Source organism: Pristis pectinata, chromosome 5 (genome assembly GCF_009764475.1).
Source record: "Pristis pectinata isolate sPriPec2 chromosome 5, sPriPec2.1.pri, whole genome shotgun sequence".
Taxonomy (NCBI): domain Eukaryota; kingdom Metazoa; phylum Chordata; class Chondrichthyes; order Rhinopristiformes; family Pristidae; genus Pristis; species Pristis pectinata.
The window spans coordinates 105,408,320-105,429,671 of record NC_067409.1 but is presented as its reverse complement, the minus strand read 5'-3'; the positions used below and the strand labels follow the sequence as shown (position 1 = coordinate 105,429,671).

General features: G+C 38.9%; 1 protein-coding gene across 1 annotated transcript in view; it reads left to right on the top strand.

Moving 5' to 3' along the window:
• dnah5 (dynein, axonemal, heavy chain 5) overlaps positions 1-21,352 on the top strand; it is a 176,787-nt gene that overhangs the window by 38,723 nt on the left and 116,712 nt on the right. Inside the window, 11 exon segments of the mRNA XM_052016973.1 lie at positions 3-25; positions 1,190-1,307; positions 1,310-1,364; positions 3,270-3,411; positions 11,451-11,625; positions 11,886-12,128; positions 12,566-12,756; positions 12,850-12,949; positions 14,509-14,651; positions 16,667-16,868; positions 20,434-20,669. Coding sequence (XP_051872933.1) covers positions 3-25; positions 1,190-1,307; positions 1,310-1,364; positions 3,270-3,411; positions 11,451-11,625; positions 11,886-12,128; positions 12,566-12,756; positions 12,850-12,949; positions 14,509-14,651; positions 16,667-16,868; positions 20,434-20,669 — 1,628 coding nt within the window.

Here is a 21,352-nt window from a genome sequence, read left to right as displayed (position 1 = left end):
TTAAAAGAACTATAATAGACTCCAGGTAATGTTTTGAGGTGTAGCAGAAAAATGAAAATGATTAATGTTTACTCTATTAACTCTGTTTCCTGGGTACTTAAAGATATCTGAAGTGCAGAGCACCTGAGGAACTACCCTTCCCATCTTTTTGCTTTAGCCTAAGTTAACAGATATGGGATCACCATCTGCAGATCCACTGTCTGGTCGCTTATATGCTCCAGGGTAAAAAAAAGAGGAATTGCAAGCACCAGAGAAGGCCTGAAGTTTCTGGCTCTTTGCAGTGAGTGAATGGGAGGGGGTAGATTTCAGTCCGCATTAGGCATTATCAGTCATATCAGATTATTAAACGGTGAAGCAGGTTTGATGGGCCTACCCCTGCTCCTGATTCATATGTTTGAATTAAACTTGTCTGTGCATGCAAAAACTTAATACTGCAGTTAGTTGGAAATATCAGGTCAGGCAGCATTTGTTGGGAAAGAAACAGAGTTAATGTCTTTCACCTGAAATGTTAATTGTATGTCTCTTCCCACAAATGCTGCCTGACCTACTAATTCTGCCAGGCAGTTTTTGTTCTAATTGTTTGAATATGTTTTAAGATATTGGCAGCATTCTTAGATAGTTTGGCATCTAGCTATTGCACTGGGTTTCCTTAACTTCCTAATGTTTAGATCTTTCCAAAATGACTCAGGGACTCAGTAATGCTCTTGTCTTATCACACCAACATTGTGCATTTAACCGCTACAGCACCAGGCTCATTTACATAGGTTAGGAGATCCCCGATGATTTCCAGATTGCCTATTACCCTGGTGTAGGCAGGAGCAAAATTTTTTATGTTGTAGAAGTTTCACTCCACATCATCCTGCCAAACTTGGCAAATCCAGGAAGAATGGGTTCCTTAGATGTTCTGAATAACAACCAAAGGCAGAAAGAAGGATGATAAAATTAATTATTCTTTACACTTTCATTAATGATCATGGAATCAGTCAGGTGTAACCTAGAATGTTGCATATGAGAGGATATGTAACGTTAGTGGCTCTTTTAAAGGAAATTAAACATAAATGACTTCAACCATTTAAAATATCTTGCTTCATAGATTGATATTTTTGTTTTGCTTATAACCATCTTGTTAAATTGTAGAAGTTCAAATTGTTTGCAAGATAAATCGAGCTGTTCTTTTACATTTATTTAGATGACCTTATCAGAAAACAAAAGAGTGAGATCAAAAATTCAAAGTTTTTTTGTGCAACTGATGAGTCCTCATTTAGTTAAAGTGGATAATGCATTGCAGCCAGGCTTGACTTCTCTCAACTGACTTCTTTAAACATTGACAAATTCCTGAAAAGAATTTCTGAAGCTTTAGGTGAGTTAATCCTTTGTATTTAACATGCATGTGATTAGAAGATAAAATTGTGGCTGATTTCCCAAGTGCGTTCTGTACAGTGGAATTTTCAACTCCTTGATAAAAAGCAGGTTTATTATTTTATTACAGTGCACAGAGCAAGTATAGCACCTTTAATTTAATTGAATGGTCTCTCTTCACAATGGTCACCAGTTATCTCAACGTGCTAAAGAAATTCTTTATGCAGACAAAATATAGTTGCTTAGCTCAAGTTGTAAACATTTAATGTTGCATAGACAACATTAAAACTCCTTTTCTTTTGTTGATTGTTCTGAAAGTGAGCCTGTGCCAAAAATTGCTAGGAAGTATACTTGGTTCAACTCTTTGAAGAGATTATTTTTATCAAAAAATTGTGTAAAGAATGTTTTGTTTATCATCTAGAAAGTCCTGTATATTTATTCAGCTTGCAACAAATGAGGGATTTAGTTTATTAAAGTCAAAAGTGTAGTGAGCTATTGAAATTGGCTAACACCTTAACATGTGTTCTGAGGAACTTCTAAAGAAACAGTTTGAAAGTATAGCATACCAACTTTATGGATTGTGTAATCTAAATGGAATGTAATCCAAAAAAAATCACTTATTTTATGTCAATCAAATTGCAGCTGTTTTCTTAAACATCCAAATTCATGATCCACAATTCAGGAGTAAACTCTGTGGAAGATGGGTCAATTGCAGTGCATGTGTATTGCTCCTTTCATATTTCTTATTGCAAATTTGCCACTTAATGGGCATCACTTCTGAAATGTTCAGTAACCCAGTAGTGGCCTTTCCAAAACCACCGTGAAGCATCTGGGTGAAAAGGTAGACAATTTTAATGTACTCACAAGGTTTTTCTTTATTGTTAATTCATGGATGTGGATATCAGTGGCAATGCTGGCATCTTTAATTTCTCCTGAACTTAGAAAGGCAGTTAAGAGTCAACTACATCAGTGGGTTTGGAGTCAGATGTAGGCCAGTTTAAATAAGGATGACAGATTTCCTTCCACGAATGACATTAGTGAACAGGATGGGGTTTTCTGAAATTGGGTATATAACTTACTTGAATTTTCACTTCCCTAGCTGCCAAGGTAGGAATCAAATTCCAGAAATCTGGCTGCTGGCCAGGTATTTAATCACTACACTACTGTACCTAAATGGAAATTCCCGGATATGAAAGACGTTTAGTCATGTTTGAATATACACCCCTTACCAATTCCGGAAAACTCAGTATGTCAGATGATAATTGTGGTACAGTTAGTCAATAACTTTTAATCTTCAACTATATCTGAAACTTAATATGAATTAGTTAATATATTAATAGAGTGTGATCACAGAACCATCATACATAGGGTGCTTATTGACTAGCAGTTTACATTTACAAGAAGTACACATAGTAAAATGCAAATAAATTAATTTAAATTCTGAATTATTTTCCTACACATTACGATATATTTGTATAACAAACCTTATATTCTGAATATCAGTTAAGAGTTTTTATTTTCATGGGTCTCTCTGGACAGTTATTTCACAAGAGCCCTCCAACAAGTTATTCACAGCCATCAGTAGGAGAGTGGTATCCTAGGTCACCTGCTGATTTCTTTCCAATAAGGGAACAACAGACATGTACCCTACTGACAATAGAGATGAAGTTCTTGAGCACAAGGGAAGTTTTTTCAGATTGTCTGGCCACAGGGATTCAGCACAGATCTTAGAGTATCTCATCAAGGAAAGAAATCAGTCTGCTAAGCTCACATTCTGTGACAAGTTGGAGAACCAACAAATTGTGGCATGCACCACATTAATAATGTTGCTTTATTCTAAGCAACATGTAAACAATCTTCTGATAAGAATCACTTTTGTTTTTAATTTTGTACATGACATCCTGCAGAAGAACTCGAACTCCTTTGAATCGTGTAAATGACTTGATAGAATTTCGCATTGATGCAGTACTTCAAGATATGAGCGCAATACAGTTATGTAAATTACCTGATGAAGAGCCTATTTATTGTGATGAATTTGTACAGGAAACCAAGGTATGTGAAGTGCAGTTATGAACTGTCCATGTTCAAATTGAAGACTGGTTTAGTTGACCAATGGAAAAAAAAATCATGAGTAATTACATGGATTATGAAAATTAGTTAAAATTAGTTTTGATTGCATCATTAAGCAATTTTTAGATGACTACTCTGGATGTTTCTCTAGATTTTAGTAGCAACATCATTGACTTTCCTGCTGTTGAATTGGTAATTTGCTTTAGGTAACTTGGTGACGTTTATGAAACATAGCAGGAACTCAAGTCAGCTGATCTTAGAGAAATAGAGTGGTTCCTGACACAGAAGAGACTTAAAAATAAGATTTCTCTCATTATCATTCCTTTCCCTATTATCAGGCTGCCAAAGAATCTGAAAATCCAATTGAAGTAGTTATTTATCAGAACTAGCTTCTCAATTTGCATTATGAAGTATGAGATTTTAATAGTTTTCAGTATAATGTGAACCAAACATTAAAAGGTTTAAACAATAATGAAGTTACCTTGACTTTATCATCTCTTCGGAAATATTATTGTGTTCTAATTAATTGTTTGGTAGAATAGAAAGTTATTGAGAAGCAAACAATGGCAGATGCAAAAATCTGAAACTAAAGTAAATGCTGGAGATGCTTAGCAAATCAGGCAGCATATCTGGAGAAGGAATAGGCATAAAATTAAGTGTTGATGACCTTTCACCATAAGATCATAGATCTGAAACATTAAGTTTGTTTCTCTCTCCACAGATGACCTACTGAGTATCTCCAGCAAATTTTATTTCTATTTTAGTTTTAACCGTTTATGGGGAAGTATAAACATGCTAGTAAGTACATGTTGAATAAGCTTGTAACCTGAACTTCAAGGACAGTCAATGATTTAGTAGAGGAAAATGTACTGTATATTCTGTATGTGTGCCGAATTGTGCTGGCAGTTCCAAAGGGGAGCGTATGCTGTGTATTTGTGTCTCAGCATGCCTTGGTCTTTTTAGACATGTAGGGTGAAAGGCAGAAGTCCAGATAAGCTGGAGGTCATAGATACTCATGCAAATGATATTAACTTCATTGCTGGGCTCACCATGCAATCACCAACCCTGTGGGAAAAAGTGCAGACAAGTTATTCACCGTTTACTTTATTTTTCTTTATTTTAATATTTTAAATTATTTGTTAGTATTTGTATCTGTTTTTATTAAATCCATTTATTTTTAACAATTTTTGAACCTGTTTGAATGATGTATAAATATTTTCCATGGGAGACATTTTACCTCATTTGCTTTGAGTGCACAGTTGATTAGATGTCAGCATATTTTGGTTCATGTTTTCATTGGCATTAGAGTGGCTTAGCTGCTTGTAGATGACAGCAATTAATAAATAATCATTTAATGCAGCAAGATCCTTTATGGTAACTGTCCTTCCAAACTTTTAATACAGTATGCACCAAGGAATGATCAGTCAGAGGAAAAAAAATGTAGATACGAGTAACTATTTCGTTCTATTTTGTTATTTTAAAAAAACTTGGAAACTATATAGGAAGGCATGCAAGTATATTGAATAATGGTATCATCAGCATTTAGCTAATGTTGAGATTAATTGGTGCAGAGTATTCAAGGTTTGCCAACTTAGAATATAGAACAATACAGCACAGGAACAGGGCCTGTGGCTCATAATGTCTGTGCCAGCCATGATGCCAATGTAATCCCATCTGCCCACATGGTCTCTATGTTTCCTTCCCTTGTCTGTTCATATGCCTGTCTAAGCACTGCCTTAAATGTTGCTATTGTATCTGCTTCCACTAACTCCCCTGGCAGTGTGTTCCAGGCAACCTACCACTCTTTGTGGGGGGAAAAAGAAAACTTGCCTCACTAAGCTCCTTAAACTTTTCCCTTCTAGCCTTAAACTTATGTCCTGGAGTATTTGACATTTCTACGCTGGGAAAAACATTCTGAGTATGTATTACCTCCTCATAATTTTACATATTTCTATCAGGTCACCCCCTAAGCCTCTGATGGTTCAGAGAAAATAATCCATGTTTGCCCAACCTCTCCTTATAGCTAATACTCTCTAATTCTGCCAACATCCTGGTGAACCTCTTCTGGCACCCTCTCCAAGCTCTCCACATCCTTCCTGTAATGTGGCACACAGTACTCCCAATGTGGCCTAACCAAAGTTTTATACGGCTGCAACGTGACTTGCTGACTTGTATACTCAATGCCCGCAACCAATAAAGAGGAGCATTGGGTATGCAAGTTATATTTGTATCTACTTGCATTGGCCCACTTTTAGGGACCAATGGACTTGTCCCCCAAGATCCCTTGGCACGTCAGTGCTTCTAAGGGTCCTGCCATTTACTGTATACTGCAATTTGATTTCACAAGGTGTAAGACCTCACACTTGTCTGCATAAGGCTCCATTTGCTATTTCTCCACCCATATTTCCAACTGATCTATATCTGCTGTATCCTTAGACAACGTTCCTCACTGTCCAGAACTGTACCAATTTTGTATCATTTGCAAACTTACTAATCAGCCCACCTACGTGTTCTATCCAAGTCATTTATATATACAGTGGCATGCAAAAAGTTTAGGCACCCCTGGTCAAAATTTCTTTTACTGTGAAATAGCTAAGCGAGTAAAAGATAATCTGATTTCCAAAAGGCATAAAGTTAAAGATGACACATTTCTTTAATATTTTAAGCAAGACTACTTTTTTTATTTCTATCTTTACAGTTTCAAAATAACAAAAAAGGAATAGGGCCCGAAGCAAAAGTTTGGGCACCTGCATGGTCAGTACTTAGTAACACCCCCTTTGGCAAGTATCACAGCTTGTAAACACTTTCTGTAGCTAGCTCAGAGTCTTTCAATTCTTGTTTCGGGGATTTTCACCCATTCTTCCTTGCAAAAGGCTTCCAGTTCTGTGAGAGTCTTGGGCTGTGTTGCATGCACTGCTCTTTTGAGGTCTATCCACAGATTTTCGATGATGTTTAGGTCGGGGACTGTGAGGGCCATTGCAAAACCTTCAGCTTGTGCCTCTTGAGGTAGTCCATTGTGGATTTTGAGGAGTGTTTAGGATCGTTATCCTTTTGTAGAAGCCATCCTCTTTTCATCTTCAGCTTTATTACAGACATGTGATGTTTGCTTCCAGAATTTTCTAGTATTTAATTGAATTCATTCTTCTCTCCACCAGTGAAGTGTTCCCTGTGCCACTGGCTGCAACAGAAGCCCAAAGCATGATTGATCCACCCCTGTGCTTAACAGTTGGAGAGGTGTTCTTTTCGTGAAATTCTGCACCTTTTTTTCTCCAAACATACCATTGCTCATTGCGGCCAAAAAGTTTCTATTTTAACTTCATCAGTCCACAGGACTTGTTTCCAAAATGCATCAGTCTTGTTTAGATGTTCCTTTGCAAACTTCTGATGCTGAATTTGTGGTGATGACTCTTCCATGAAGGTCGTATTTGTGCAGGTGTCGCTGCACAGTAGAACAGTGCATCACCACTCCAGAGTCTGCTAAATCTTGTGAAGGTCTTTTGCAGTCAACGGGGTCTTGATTTGCCTTTCTAGCAATCCTATGAGCAGTTCTCTGGAAAGTTTCTTGGTCTTCCAGACCTCAACTTGACCTCCACCGTTCCTGTTAACTGCCATTTCTTAATTACATTACAAACCTGAGGAAATGGCGACCTGAAAACGCTTTGCTATCTTCTTAAAGCTTTCTCCTGCTTTGTGGGCATCATTATTTTAATTTTCGGAGTGCTAGGCGCTGCTTAGAGGAGCCCGTGGCTGCTGATTGTTGGGACAAGGTTTGAGGAGTCAGGGTATTTATAAAGCTTTGAAATATGCATCACCTGGCCTTTCCTAACGATGACTGTGAACAAGCCATAGCCGTAACAAGCTAATGAAGGTCTGAGACCTTGGTAAAAGTTATCTGAGAGCTGAAATCTCTTGGGGTGCCCAAACTTTTGCATGGTGCTCCTTTCCTTTTTTCACTCTAAAATTGTACAAGACAAAAATAATACACTAATCTTGCTTAAAATGTTGAAAAGAATGTTTCATCTTTAACTTTATGACTTTTGGAGATCAGTTCATCTTCTACTCACTTAACTATTCACAGTAACAGAAATTTTGACCAGGGGTGCCCAAACATTTGGATGCCACTGTATATAACAGAAGTCCTAGCACTGATCCCTGCGGAACACTACTGGTCACAGACCTCCAGTCAGAATTACACCCCAACGCCACTACACTCTGTCTTCTATGGCCAGGCCAATTTTGAAATCAATGGACCAAGTCTCCATGGATCCCATATACCTTAATCTTCTGGATTAGCCTAGCATGAGGGATCTTGTTGAATGCCTTCCTCAAGTCCATGTCCATGTCCATGTCCATGAAGACAACATTAATCATCTTCATCAGCTCCTCAAAAAACTCAGTCATGTTGTTTGACATGACTATCCCTAACAAGTCCGTACTTTTCCAGATGTTAGTAAATCCTATCCCTAAGTATCTTCTCCAGTAATTTTTCTAACTCTAATGTGAGGCTCACGGTTCTGTAATATCCAGGTTTGTCCCTATTGCCCTTAAACAAAGAAACAACATTGCCTATTTTCCAGTCCTCTGGGATCTCACCTGTGGCTAAAGAGGATACCAAGATCTCTGTCAAGGCCCCAGCAATCTCCTCTTTTATCAAGGCTTCTCGCAGCAACCTGGGATGGATCCCGTCAGGCCCTGGTGATATATCCGTCTTAATGTTCCTCAAAAGACCAAACTCCTTCTTATTGATATCAACTTGCCCTAGAATATCAGCATACCCCTCTCTGTTATCGCTCTCCGACTTGTGATTTAGCTCCTCTCCTTTGGCTCAAGGCATAAATTGTCCATGAGTGGTCCTACTCTCTCCGTAGCTACCCTCTTGTTTTTAATGTATGTATAAAATGCCTTTGGGATTCTCGTTAATTCTGCTGACCAAGCACATTTCATGACCCCTTTTAACCCACCTGATTTCCTGTTTAAGTTCTTGCTTGCTTGCTTCCTTTCTATTCCTCAAGGACCATATCTGATTTCTGCTTTCTCAACCTGATGTATGCTTTCTTTTTCTTTTTGACTACATTTGCAACACCTTTTGTCATCCAAGGTTCCTGTGCCTTGCCATCCTTGTCTTTCTTCCTCAGAGGAACATGTGGGTCCTGAATTCTGACCAGCTGACCTTTAAATGACTCCCATGTGTCAGATGTGGATTTGCCCAATAATAATCACTCCCAGTTGACTCTCCCCAGCTCCTGCCTAATATTGTTATAATTAGCCTTCTCCCAGTTTATCACTTTCCCTCAAGATTCAGCCTTATCCTTATCCATAACTATCTGAAAACACATGGAGTTATGATCACTGTTCCCAAATAGTCTCCCACTGAAACTCTGATCACCTGGCCAGGCTCATTTCCCAATACAAGGTCAAATATGGCTCCTTCCCTGGTTAGCCTATCAACATACTGTGTCAAGAAGCCCTCCTGATTGCACCTGACAAATTCTACCCCATCTAAGCCTCTGCAGCAGCTCCTTAGCCACCATTCAACTGTACTACCTTCTCATTTCTTGCCTTGCTAACACATGACACAGGGAGTAATTCTTAGATTACAAATGCAGAGATCTTGTTTTTTAACATTCTTCCCAACTCCCTAAATTCTCTTTGCAGGACCTTATCACTCTTCTTGACTATGTCGTTAGTACCCATATGGACCATGACCTCTGCTCACCCTCCCCTTTCAGAAAGTCCTGTGACCGCTCAGAGGCATCCTTCACCCTGGTACCAAGGAGATAACACATCATCCTGGAATTTTGCTTGCAGCCACAGAAAAGCCTATCTATGGCCTGACTAAAGAATCCAGAATGGTATACTGGTTTGAGAGGGGGACAGCCACAGAATACTACTGCACTACCTGCTTTCCCTCTCCTGGTGGACACCCATTTATCTGGCTGAAACTTTAGTGTGACCACGTCCCTGAAACTCCTATGTATCACATTCCATGCCTTCTGTATGCTCCTCAGTGGGTCCAAATGCTGCTCCAACTGAAAGCTGCAGCTGGACGTGCTTCCTGCAAACATAGTCATCAGGGATCTGATTTCTGATCTCCCTGATCAGATCGCTCCCTGATCTCCCACATCTCACTGGAGGAGCATACCACTCCACTGACTGCTGTTATTGCCCCTTTTAACAACCAGTGGACTAAAGAAAAGGACATTTTTTTTCCTTTTGCAGCCTCACCAACATCTTATACAACTGTAACGTAATGTCCCGGCTCCTATACTCATTGCCCTGGCTGATGAAGGCCAGTGTGCCGAACACCTTCTCTACCCTGTCTACCTGTGACGCCTCTTTCAGAGAACTATGTACATGTACTCCTCAGACCCTTTGTTCTACAATACTCCCCAGGGTCCGACCGTTCACTGTGAAAGTCCTACCCACCCTGCTTGGACTTCACAAAATGTAACACCCCCCACATTTGGATTGAACGGCATTTTCCATTCCTCAACCTGCTTACATAGCTGACCAAGATCCCCCATAAATTTTGATAACTTTCTTTACTGTCTACGACACCACCTGTTTTAGTGTGATCTGCAGAGTTGCTAACCATTCTCATTCTCACCCAATAATGTTTCTTGCATCTGTGGGTCATGTCCAAAGACACATTTTAACAATATTTTAAAGTGATATTTCCTTAACATTTCAGCTCAATGACTCCTCATCCAAACTGAAAAAGTGAGAAAACAAACAGGCTTAAGTTTAAAGAGGGGAAGTGAACAGAGGGAAGCAAGACATGTTGAGGGTGGAGATCAAGGTTGGACAAATGGCACGATGTTTTTGGAGCTTTCTGGTCAATAAATGAATCTGGGGAGTTGGAGAAAAATAACAATAGGACACGTGGGGATTATGAAAGGCAAAACAGCAATTGCAGACACAAGAGACTGCAGATGCTGGAATCCAGAGCAAAAACAGTAAATGTTAGAAAGGCAACAGCTATGGAAAGAAAATCAGTAAATAAGTCAAAGAACCTTTGTCAAAGAGAAAAAAAATAGTTTTAAGTTGTAGAGAAGCTGGGTGAGGTAGGGATTGGACAGAGGGAATATTTACGATGAGTTGGGGCTAGAGTAGTTGTAGGTATTGGTTGTTAATAGCGCAGTTAGAGGGTGAAAAAGAAGTGTGATGAGTTGCAGATAGCAGGGCAGAGTGTGCTAATGGAGAGGGGAATAAAAACTGAGCCAATGTCACAGATAGATGATCCATAGCAAAAATGGCTTATTCTGTTATGGACAAGAGTAAGCGCGTAATTAGAAGTTGGAGAATTCAATATTGAGTTTGCAAGGCTGCAAAATGTAATTTCTTTTGATTTTCAGGAACGTGCAGCAGATTTCCAGCAACTGCTGTGTTCTAATAATATACACTTGGGTCTAATACCATGTAATACCACATAATACATTTATTGTGCTCAGTTCTGGTCGCCTCACTACAGGAAAGATGTGGAAGCCATAGAGAGGGTACAGAGGAGATTTACAAGGATGCTGCCTGGAATGCGGAGCATGCCTTATGAAAGCAGGCTGAGGGAACTCGGCCTTTTCTCCTTGGAGAGATGGAGGATGAGGGGGAACCTGATAGAGGTGTATAAGATGATGAGAGGTATTGATAGGGTAGATAGTCAGAGGCTTTTCCCCAGGGCTGAATTGGTGGCCACAAGAGGACATAGGTTTAAGGTGCTGGGGAGCAGATATAGAGGAGATGTCAGGGGTAAGTTTTTTACTCAGAGTGTGGTGAGTGCACGGAATGGGCTTCTGTAAACGGTGGTGGAGGTGGCTACGATAGGGTCTTTCAAGAGACTGTTAGATAGGTACATGGAGCTGAATAAAATAGAGGGCTATGGGTAAACCTAGTAATTTCTAGGGTAGGGACATGTTCGGCACAGCTTTATGGGCTGAAGGGCATGAATTGTGCTGTAGCTTTTCTATGTTTCTGTGAATGTTGGATTCCCAATGTTACACTTTAATAATTTGAATTTTTTTTGCTAGGAACTATGTGTGAAGGCTGCACAAGTGCTGCACAGTAAAAGTTCTTTAGTTGAGGAAGCAGCTAATGAACTTATAAACATGTTACTTGATTTGGAGTCTCTGGGTAAAGAAGAGGAGCAAAAATTCAAAGGGAGCAGTAGAAATGGACAACATAAAGGACTTAGTGATAATGAAGGTAAAAAGTGAAATAACAATGACATTGAAAACTAAAGACTTGCCAAAGGTGTCTTTTGCTTTTTAGATATTAACTGTATAGGAATAGCAAAAGAGTCGATATATTTACTGTTATTGTTAATCAGATTTATTGTAATGCATACTTAAATTTATATTTTTTCCTACATTAACAAAGCATGAAATAGATAATATTCTTTTTCATATTTGCCAAATGTAAATCAGTAGGGAAAAAATTATAATATCTATCAAATGTCCTTCTAGCCGAAGAAAGAAACTGTGAAAAACGTTCCTTCTCTCATAATGCAAGCCACCAGATGAGCAGTGGTCTCCCATCTCCATTAACAAGAAGGAAAAGGAAAGACTTGGAGTTAATGGAAGAAGAAGCACGGGAACTGCTGTCCTACTTCAGCCACCGAAATGTTGATGCATTGCTGAAGGTCACCCGCAACACTCTGGAGACAATTCGTAAACGCATTCATTCATCTTCACTCCTATATTTCATAGGTATGAGTCAATGCCGTGCAAACATTGTACAATTAATATGATAAGTAGGACACTGCTGATTCAGTAGATGCTTGCAAAGCAAGGAGGAGTGTGGACAGGTTTTTAAATATGTGCATAAGTATTATTGGAGAGCATAAGTTACCGGCCAATATGAATTTGGTAATTTTAAAAATGCTGACAGAATTTCAGCAAAGGTAGCACGTTGATGCAAAACAGAGAATATTATTTAATCTTCTCGTACATACTCATAATTTGCCAGTTAAAAAGTGATGTGAAAGTAATGTTCTGTCTTTACTCTTGGCTTGCAGCAACAACGTTACAGTGCAATTGTCGAAATAAAAGTACATTCTATTCAAAGGAGTTTTTAAACTTTTAGGGAGGGAAAGGCTTTCTTAACAGTTCACCTTTTAAGTGTATTGTTTCGATTTTTCTTATAGAAAATGACCATTCCAATAAACAGAAGCAGTCGAGCCACCCCATCTTCAGAACTAATATTACATTGTCTATTCCTAATATAACCATGATACCTGCATTGGATGAAGTACAACAGGCTCTGAATAAAACAGTGGAGTATATTGTTAGTGTCTCAAGAGGGGTTGGCCAATGGAGTAAGGAAAGAATTCCTAAGGTTTTATTTGATTATTAATTATTTCCTGCTAATTGAGCATATTCTAAAATTCTGTAATTTTCTATTAATAATTGCCTCTTCTTACACATACAGAAAAAAATGAGTGAAAGGAAGAATGTAGCAGTGAGGCGTGGCAGCAGAGACAGTGATTGGGAAGATGGAGTCACAGAAGCTGCAATCAGAAGTGTTCTGGGTAATGTTGCAAATGCTCCAAATTACTCCAAAATGCATGTAATTATTTTGAAGCATAGCATTTTCTTATATATTTCTGAGATTGTTGTTTTGGTAAGCATTGGAGAATATCTGGACTTCTGTGAAGCCCAAGGTTTTAAGTGAAAATCATAGTCCTCACTTTTGTCCTGTGTCAGATCCCTCAGTTACCAGCTGCACAGAAATAAAGGGTTTTGATGCACTTTCACTAATGTGTTTGTTCACGTTCTCCTAAATTAGTTACTTTCACAAACCTACCGGCATACAAAATTTTTGTGGTGGTAGGAGGCAGGGGGTGGTGGTGGAGGGTTGTTTTACAGATTGGAAGCCTGTGACCAGTGGCATGCCGCAGGGATTGGTGCTGGGTCCACTGTTGTTTGTCATCTATATTAATGACTTGGATGAGAATGTAGGTGGCATGATTAGTAATGTTGCTGGTGACATCAAAATTGGTGGTGGAGTGGACAGTGAAGAAGGTTATTGAGGTTACAACAGAATATAGATCAACTGGGAGAGTGAGCAAAGGAATGGCAGATGGAATTTAACTCGGTTAAGTGCAAAGTGACACATTTTGGGATGTTAAACTAGGGCAGGAGATGCACAATTAATGACAGGGTCCTGGGAGTGTTGTTGAACAGGGAGACCTTGGGTGCAAGTACGTAGTTCCATGAAAATGTGAACACAGGTAGACAGGGTGATGTGGTAGGCATATGCCATGCTTCTCTTTATTGGCCGAAACTTTGAGTATAAGAGTTGGGATGTCATGTTACAGTTGGACTTGGAGCGATAGTTGGAGTATTGTGTGCAGTTCTGGTCACCACACTATAAGAAGGATGTCATTAAGCGAGAGAGGGTGCAGAAAAGATTCACAAGGATGTTACCTGGACTGGAGGGCTTGAGTTATCAGGATAGGTTGGATAGGCGAGGCCTGTTTTCCCTGGAGTGAAGGAGGCTGAGAGGTGACAAAAGGGAAGTCTATAAAATCATGAGAAGCATATCAGCTATATAGCCAATGTCTGAAAATAGAGGGTACAGGTTTAAGGTGAGAGGGAGGAGGTTTAAAGGAAATCTGAGGTTGGTACCTAGAATGAGCTGCTAGAGGAGGTCATGGAGACAGGAACAGTGATAGCATTTAAGAGGCATCTTGACTGGTACTTGAATGAGCAAGGTATAGAGAGATGTGGAATTAATGCAGGCAACTGGGATTAGTATAGTTAGGTATAATGGGTCAGCATAGGTGCGGTGGGTCAAAGGGCCTGTTTCTATACTGTACAACTACATGGTTCTTTGTACCAGTTAGTGCAATGAATAACAATTCCTTTCTCACCATCATTTGGGCAGAAATCAAATTACTGATGGGAAAAGGAATTCTTATCAAGCAGTAATATGGCTCTTTATTAAATTTCATTTATTTAGTGATATCTGGAACCAATGCCTAGAAAGCATATAACCACAGGAGTTTCCTCTTGAATTATGTAAAAACTACAAAGAAAGCTGCTTCCTACACTGTATTCCTTCTGAACCTGTTGTCTTTTCTTTTAGGTAGCAGTATCTCTGATATTTCTGCATCTGTGAACTTGCTAATTCCTGTACAACCGAAGAACTACTACAAATGTGTTTCTGAGAACAAGGAGATCATTAAACTTGGATCTGTGCTTAGTACAGCTATTAATTCCACTAAAAAGGTAGCTTTGCTTGTAGAGCTGGCCAAAGTCGATAAATCATACTTAATCTGCATGATTATAGAAAATGTTACATCTTGTAATTTAGCTTAATATTAGAAATTCAGGAATGAGAGACAAAATGCCAGATTGATGATTTTTGACTCTTGATTTTCTTCTGTGACCACCGGGATGGTTAGATAGCAACAGTTACTCTCAGAATTAAATGTTGTTTCCTGTAGGAGAAATTACAGAAGATTCTAAGACATAACAGCAAATTTTCAAAAAAGTGCTTTGATTCAGTATAAGGTTAGAAAATTATTTTTAATTATTTCTGCCAGATTCTAACATGAGAAAGCAGCAAATGTCCTGGTTTTGCTGAAATGTAAATTACTGCTTATGAAATTATTTGTGACCGAGTCATAGAGGTATATAGTGCAGAAATAAGCCCTTTGGCCCACCATGTTTCTGTCAACCATCAAGTGCCTATCTACACTAATCTCATTTACCACCACTTCAATCCACAGCCTACTGTGCCTTGCCAATTCAAGTGCTCATCCAGATGCCTCTAAATATTGTGAGAGTACCTGCCTCTTCAGTGCTGAGGCAGACACCCCCCGGGAGGAAAAAATTCTTCCTCAGATCCCCAAAACTTTAATTGCCTGCTTTTAAAGTAATATTTAAAATTTGTCTTTGAGTTTGCTGAATTTAAAAACAGGAAAGAGATTTAGAAGTTAAACTGACTGGAGCTTTTGATTGAAGTGTAGTTGGTTATTTAATTTTTCAATTATTTTGGAGTCGTGGGACAGTCTATGTAGTGTGAATTTGCTTGATTAATGAGTTTCTGAAATTGTACAGGACAGGGAATGGATACAGATGTCTCCAGGTGAACTTGATTGATTTTGGCTCTGAGTTTGGGAGAAAATTGAAGATATTTCACATGATGCAGGAGAGGAATAGTTTCTGGAGTGCATAATGCAGGTCAAACTGCACCTGGAGTGGAACGAAGCAGATAAAGGGAATTAAGTCACCATATGCTGGGTGAGAAAATGACAGTGAAAGGGGAGACACTTCTGGGCTTATTTAATACAGATAGTCATGTATTGCAGTTAATTGTGAGTTTGCTTGATTTCCTTAAAGAGTGCCAGGGAATTTTTGAAACTGAACACAATTTTCTTTATTTGCCTCTCTTGGAAGGCAATAGTGGTTGCACATTTTAATAAATAAATAACGAAAGACCTAAATCTTTCTCACCATTTTACATTTTCCGGAAACTTATTTTTCTCCCTTAGAATTATTTATCGTAATTTAACATGCCAGGTTTATGACTGCACATCAAGATGGTTGTTGTGTGCTGGGTGATCACATTAATCAAACAAATTTTTTTTTAGAGGATTTGACAGAATGAATGTTGAGATGTTGCTTCCCTCATGCTGGACGGTCTAGAATCAGGCTTATAGACTTAAAATAAGGGTTTGACCCTTTAGAATGAGGTGACAACAAATTTCAGTGAGAAGGCTGTGAATCTTTGGAAATGTGAATCGCAGGTGGCTGCGGATACTGAGTCATTCAAGTCTGAAATCAATTGATCTTTATGATGATGTACAGCTTTACCAGTGCTTCTTTTGAGGAACAGGAACTTTGTCCAACTTAAAATTAGAAGGCCAATCTGGACCAAAATTCTCTTTGTCCCTCTCTAGCCAATGAAGCTAAGCCTCACGTTTGAACCTTTATGGTGTACTTGACCCCATGTACATTCCATTACAAAAATCCTACTTCAACATACTGTATTTACAAATGTACTGCTATGCCAGATAATTGTTATTGATATCTCAGATGTTCCTTTGGTAGCAGATGTGGTGATACACTGATGCAAAATTACTTAATTTTTTGATATTTTTACATTATTGTAATAGCATAACTTACTTGAAAAATAACAATTTACAAAGGATTATGGTCTACTTTATGTTTTTTCGTTATCTTAAGCTAGATATATTGAAAACATGGAATGTTAGCTACCTTTCTTGCCCTTTCTTCAGGAGGTTCTTACTGCTCTGGAACAATTTGCGTGTTACCACCACATTTGGCAGAGAGAGAGGGAAGAGGCAATTCGAGACTTCATGAAAGGAAGTCCTCTGCTCTCTGAGTTTGAGTCACGGATTCTTTACTATAGGGATTTGGAATCAAAGATCCATTCTGAGCCAGAATACATTTGTGTTGGAGCATTGGCTCTTTACACCGGTAAAGTAATGAAAGTTTAAAAATCTATTCAAATATCATCATGTTTGAAATGTTCTCTGAATATATATTATTTTATAACTTATTTCATGTGATAAATTTAAATTTAATGGTCCTTGGAGTATGGGGAGTTCTGTCATACTCCATTTTGTGTGTTCCTTTTCTTGGGATGCTGCTTTTACACATTTTATATTTGCAGTTTCTGTGCGTTGTGCTGAGGTTGTCTTTGTTCAAAAGCTTACTTACATTACTCAGTGGCAATTTTTCAAGCGAGAGGTTTACTAGCGGGCGCCAAGCAGCTTGAAGCGTTCCAATCAATGCATTGGAAGATATTCTGCTGTCCATAACTCTGATCCTTTCCCATGAAGAAATTGATAATTGGTTTCCAGGAGAAAACAGCTGCAATTTCTGAATCTGTTCTCACTTAAAATGGGTTTGTTGTTTGCTTCCTGTGACCAAATTGAATCCTGTAAGTCATTGGAATCTCAGCAAGGTGGATTAGACGGCTCGTGCAGAAAATGACAGAAGACATCATATTCAGAAAGGTTCTCTACAGCTTATAAACTTGTGGAGCTAGTGGCTTACTGACATCCTGTTTGACTATGGTGCATAAAATCAGGCCTGCAGACTTTATCCAGCCTGCAGGATGAATCCATCTGGCCCCAGCAATGCAAGTGGACAGGGTGATAAAGAAGGTGTACAGCATGCTTGCCTTCATCGGTTGGGGCATTGAATATAAAAGTTAGGAAGTCATGTTGCAGCTGAATAAAACTTTGGTTAGGCCACATTTGAAGTATGTTGTGCAGTTCTAATGGTTCCCTTATATGATGAGATGGACTCTTGACCTCACATTCTACCATGTTATGACCTTGCACCTTATTGTCTACCTGCAATACACTTCCCTGTAGCTGTGACACTTTACTTTCTATTCTGTTAATGTTTTTACCCTGTACTACCTCAATGCACTCTGTAGTAACTCAATGTATCTGCACTGTGTAATGAATTGATCTGCACGATTGGTACGCAAGACAAGTTTTTCACTGCGCCTCGGTACAAGTAGCAATAATAAACCAATACCGATATATTACAGGATGAATGCGGAGGCTTTGGAGGGGCAGAACCTCTTCTGCACCGGGATATTGCCTGGATTAGAAAGTATTAGCTATAAGGAGAAGTTGGACAGACTTGGATTGTTTCCTCTGGAACACTGGAGGCTGAGGAACAACCTGAGAGAAGTACATAAAATTATGAGAGGCATAGATAGGGAAGAGAGTAAGAGTCCTTTTCCCAGAGTGGAAATGTCAAATCCTAAAGGGCATACTCGAGGTGAGAGGCAGAAAGTTTAAAGGAGATGTGTAGGGCAAGTTTTTTTTAACAGAGAGTTGTAGGTGTCTGGAATGCTTTGTTTAGAGGGGGAGGGGTGATAATGAAAGCAAATATAGTATTGTTGTTTAGGAGGCATTTAAACAGGCATGTGAACATGCAGGGAATGGAGGGATATGGATCATGTTCAGGCAGATAACATTAATTTATTTTGGCATTATGATCGGCCAGACATCATGGGCTGAAAGGCCTGTTCTTGCGCTGTACTATGTATGAGCACCTGCCTTCCCCGCAGCCCCATGAGGTTTGCTTCTGTCTCATATGGCTAGTTGACTGGTTACCAGTCTGGATGTTTAAACTGTATAGCCTCAGCTCCTTAAAGGGAGCAGGCCCCAGTGTCATGTGGCAGAAGGATTTTGTGGACAAACCAACAGGTGCACCATGGAATCTATAGTTCCAAACTAGAGGTAGGACTCCACTCTCCCACACCACATTGACTGTCTGCTGAGAGTCCGTAGGTCCACCCAATACTGGGCCCAGGGACCAATCGTATCTTCTGTGCCTGAGTCCAGATCCAGGTCCATACCTAACTCAAGATGTGGCTTTATAGTACAAATGGGCACAGGTCTGTATATGTATCACCTGAGGGTACAGAATTAGTGGGCAGAGCCCTGTATATGTATCACCTGAGGGTAAAGTGTGAGTGGGCACAGGTCTGTCAGCGTATGGCCTGAAGGTACAGTATTAGTGGGCACAGGTCTGTCAGTGTATGGCCTGAGGGTACAGTATTAGTGGGCACAGGTCTGTCCCCAGCAATATCAAAGAGATGTTTTAAAGAGCTAGTTCAAGCACAGATGGGTGCAAGATTTTTTTGAATTATCATCCCAGCCACGGCCTCCCTCCCTGACTCTACTCTTGTTAGAGTTGGGCATATGCACAGGATCTCAAAGTACATTGGTTCTTGAGGATGAACAGGAGGAAATGTGCCAGCTTCCCGAATTGGGGATGGGAAATGTTTGCCCTCTGAGAAGGTGCGAGCAGTGAGAATTTAAAAAGGCAAAAAATCATTTTGTAGCCCATCATCTCATTGAACATATCACAGACACAAATGAGTCAGTCATTATATTTTCTAGTTAGTGGGAACTGCTTTGTGCTATGTCTCCTACATTATAACTGTGACCACAATCTATGACAACTTAATTGGCGATTAAGTGTTTTGAGATGTCCTTTGGTTGTGCACCAACTCTCTTAACGATTGATCACCAACAAACCTGTAAGTAATTGACTATGCATCCCTTTAAATGGCACATTTGCTCAGGTGAGCATTGATTTGAGGTTCTTTCTGATGCTTTCCTTTGTAAATGGCTGTTTGACCAGCAGGTTAAATTTGTATTTTGAGGTTACAGAACCATTTAATGGTTTTTGGTAAAGTTGAATTGTAGAATGCTAGGCAATCACCAAAGGATCATTTCTAAGAAGAATTCATGATGTGAATCGTAGCTGGGCTTTTTCTCATTTTCCATGTGTAGTAAGTGGTCACATTTTTCTTTTGTCTGTAGTGAAATGGTTCAAAGTGGACCAGGTATTTTCTGGATGGTTAAAATCCAGGACCCTTCCTGTAGCTCATGTACGAGGACATGGTTTGTGATTTTGGCAATTATGCAAAGGTTGTACTATCAAATCGAAGTGTTTTTTGTCAGAAGAGTTTTGCTTCTGTCCCAATAAGTCTACGTTAGCTAAAAGATGTTCCAGTTAATGAATTCTAGGTCAAAGCAGTGTTACACATGGATTAATGTTGTGAGATCCTACACTACTGCCCTTGCAAATATAAAAGTTTCAACAACTATTGAACCAAAAATATGAGTATCTCATGCCTGAAATACTAGCCAAATCACGACCTTTAGTGGCTAAAAGATGGGTGTTAGGGAACTGTTTTGTGACCCCGGACTTCAAAATGTTTTAAAATATATTTTAATGGTGATACACTTTAGCACAATACAGGGAAAAAAACAAGTAATACTAAAGAATGGTTTCCTGTTCCTTACAGGGCGTAGCCTTTAAGGCTGTTCCATGAGGTTGTGAGGGTGGGGACGAATGGGAATGGAATTAGTTATGGATGTGGCAGGTTGAATTCTACCAGGGCACAAATATTGGAAAGCATGCATTTAATTTATCAATGAAATGCTTTGATACCAAAATAATAGTGCAGTCTTTTATGTCAAGACTAAAAACTTGTGCTTTTCAGCTGATCTTAAAATGGCATTAACTTCAGAAACCAAAGCATGGATGGCTGATTTTGGTCAACACTGCAATAAAAAATATCAGACTGAGATGGAGAATATTTTCACATTCATAGAGGAAGTTAGCAAAAAACTGAATCGACCTATCCAGGACTTGGATGATATCAGAATAGCCATGGCTGCACTCAAGGAAATAAGAGAACAACAAATTTCCATTGATTTCCAAGTGGGGCCCATTGAGGTAACCATTTTCTATTTGCTTGGTTTCCTTTATCTGTTTGTTTGCATAACCAGCATATAAAAGATGCTGCAAAAGAATTAGAAATGTTAAAGAATATACAATATGCAGAAGGATTTTCATGCAACAATTGATTTTCCCTTGTTGGAAAACCATATTCTACAGCCTAAGGGAGTGACCTAAACATGCTGGTTAAGGCCAGTATTTTGATAACTGGTGTGTGGTCAACAATCCTAATATTTCATTGCCAACCCTATTTTGGTGTCACATTTTAATTTGCATTTAGGTATAAAAGTAAGCCATTTAAAATAAGTGCATATTTCCTCATGTTTCGCTAAATATGATGGTAAATGAAGAGAAAATCATATGGCAAATGCTTTTTCAGAATAACATTTTTGGGGAAATGCAAGAACCCTCAAAGGCTTGTTTAAAAAAAACATTTTAATCTCTTGTTTTTTGTGGATTTGTTTAAATCTTGCAGTACAGCAAGTGTTTTTTTTAAATTTTAAAGATTTGAACAGAGCATGCTGTTACCTAATTAGAAGAAATTGACATGATGCATGTGAACATTGTTTCAGTACTCACATCTGTGCTAAATGCAGTTGATGAGCACATGTACTATTTAGTGCATTAAAGGGCTCCGCTTTACCCTTTTGAGTCTACCTGTATATGTATTAATAATTTAA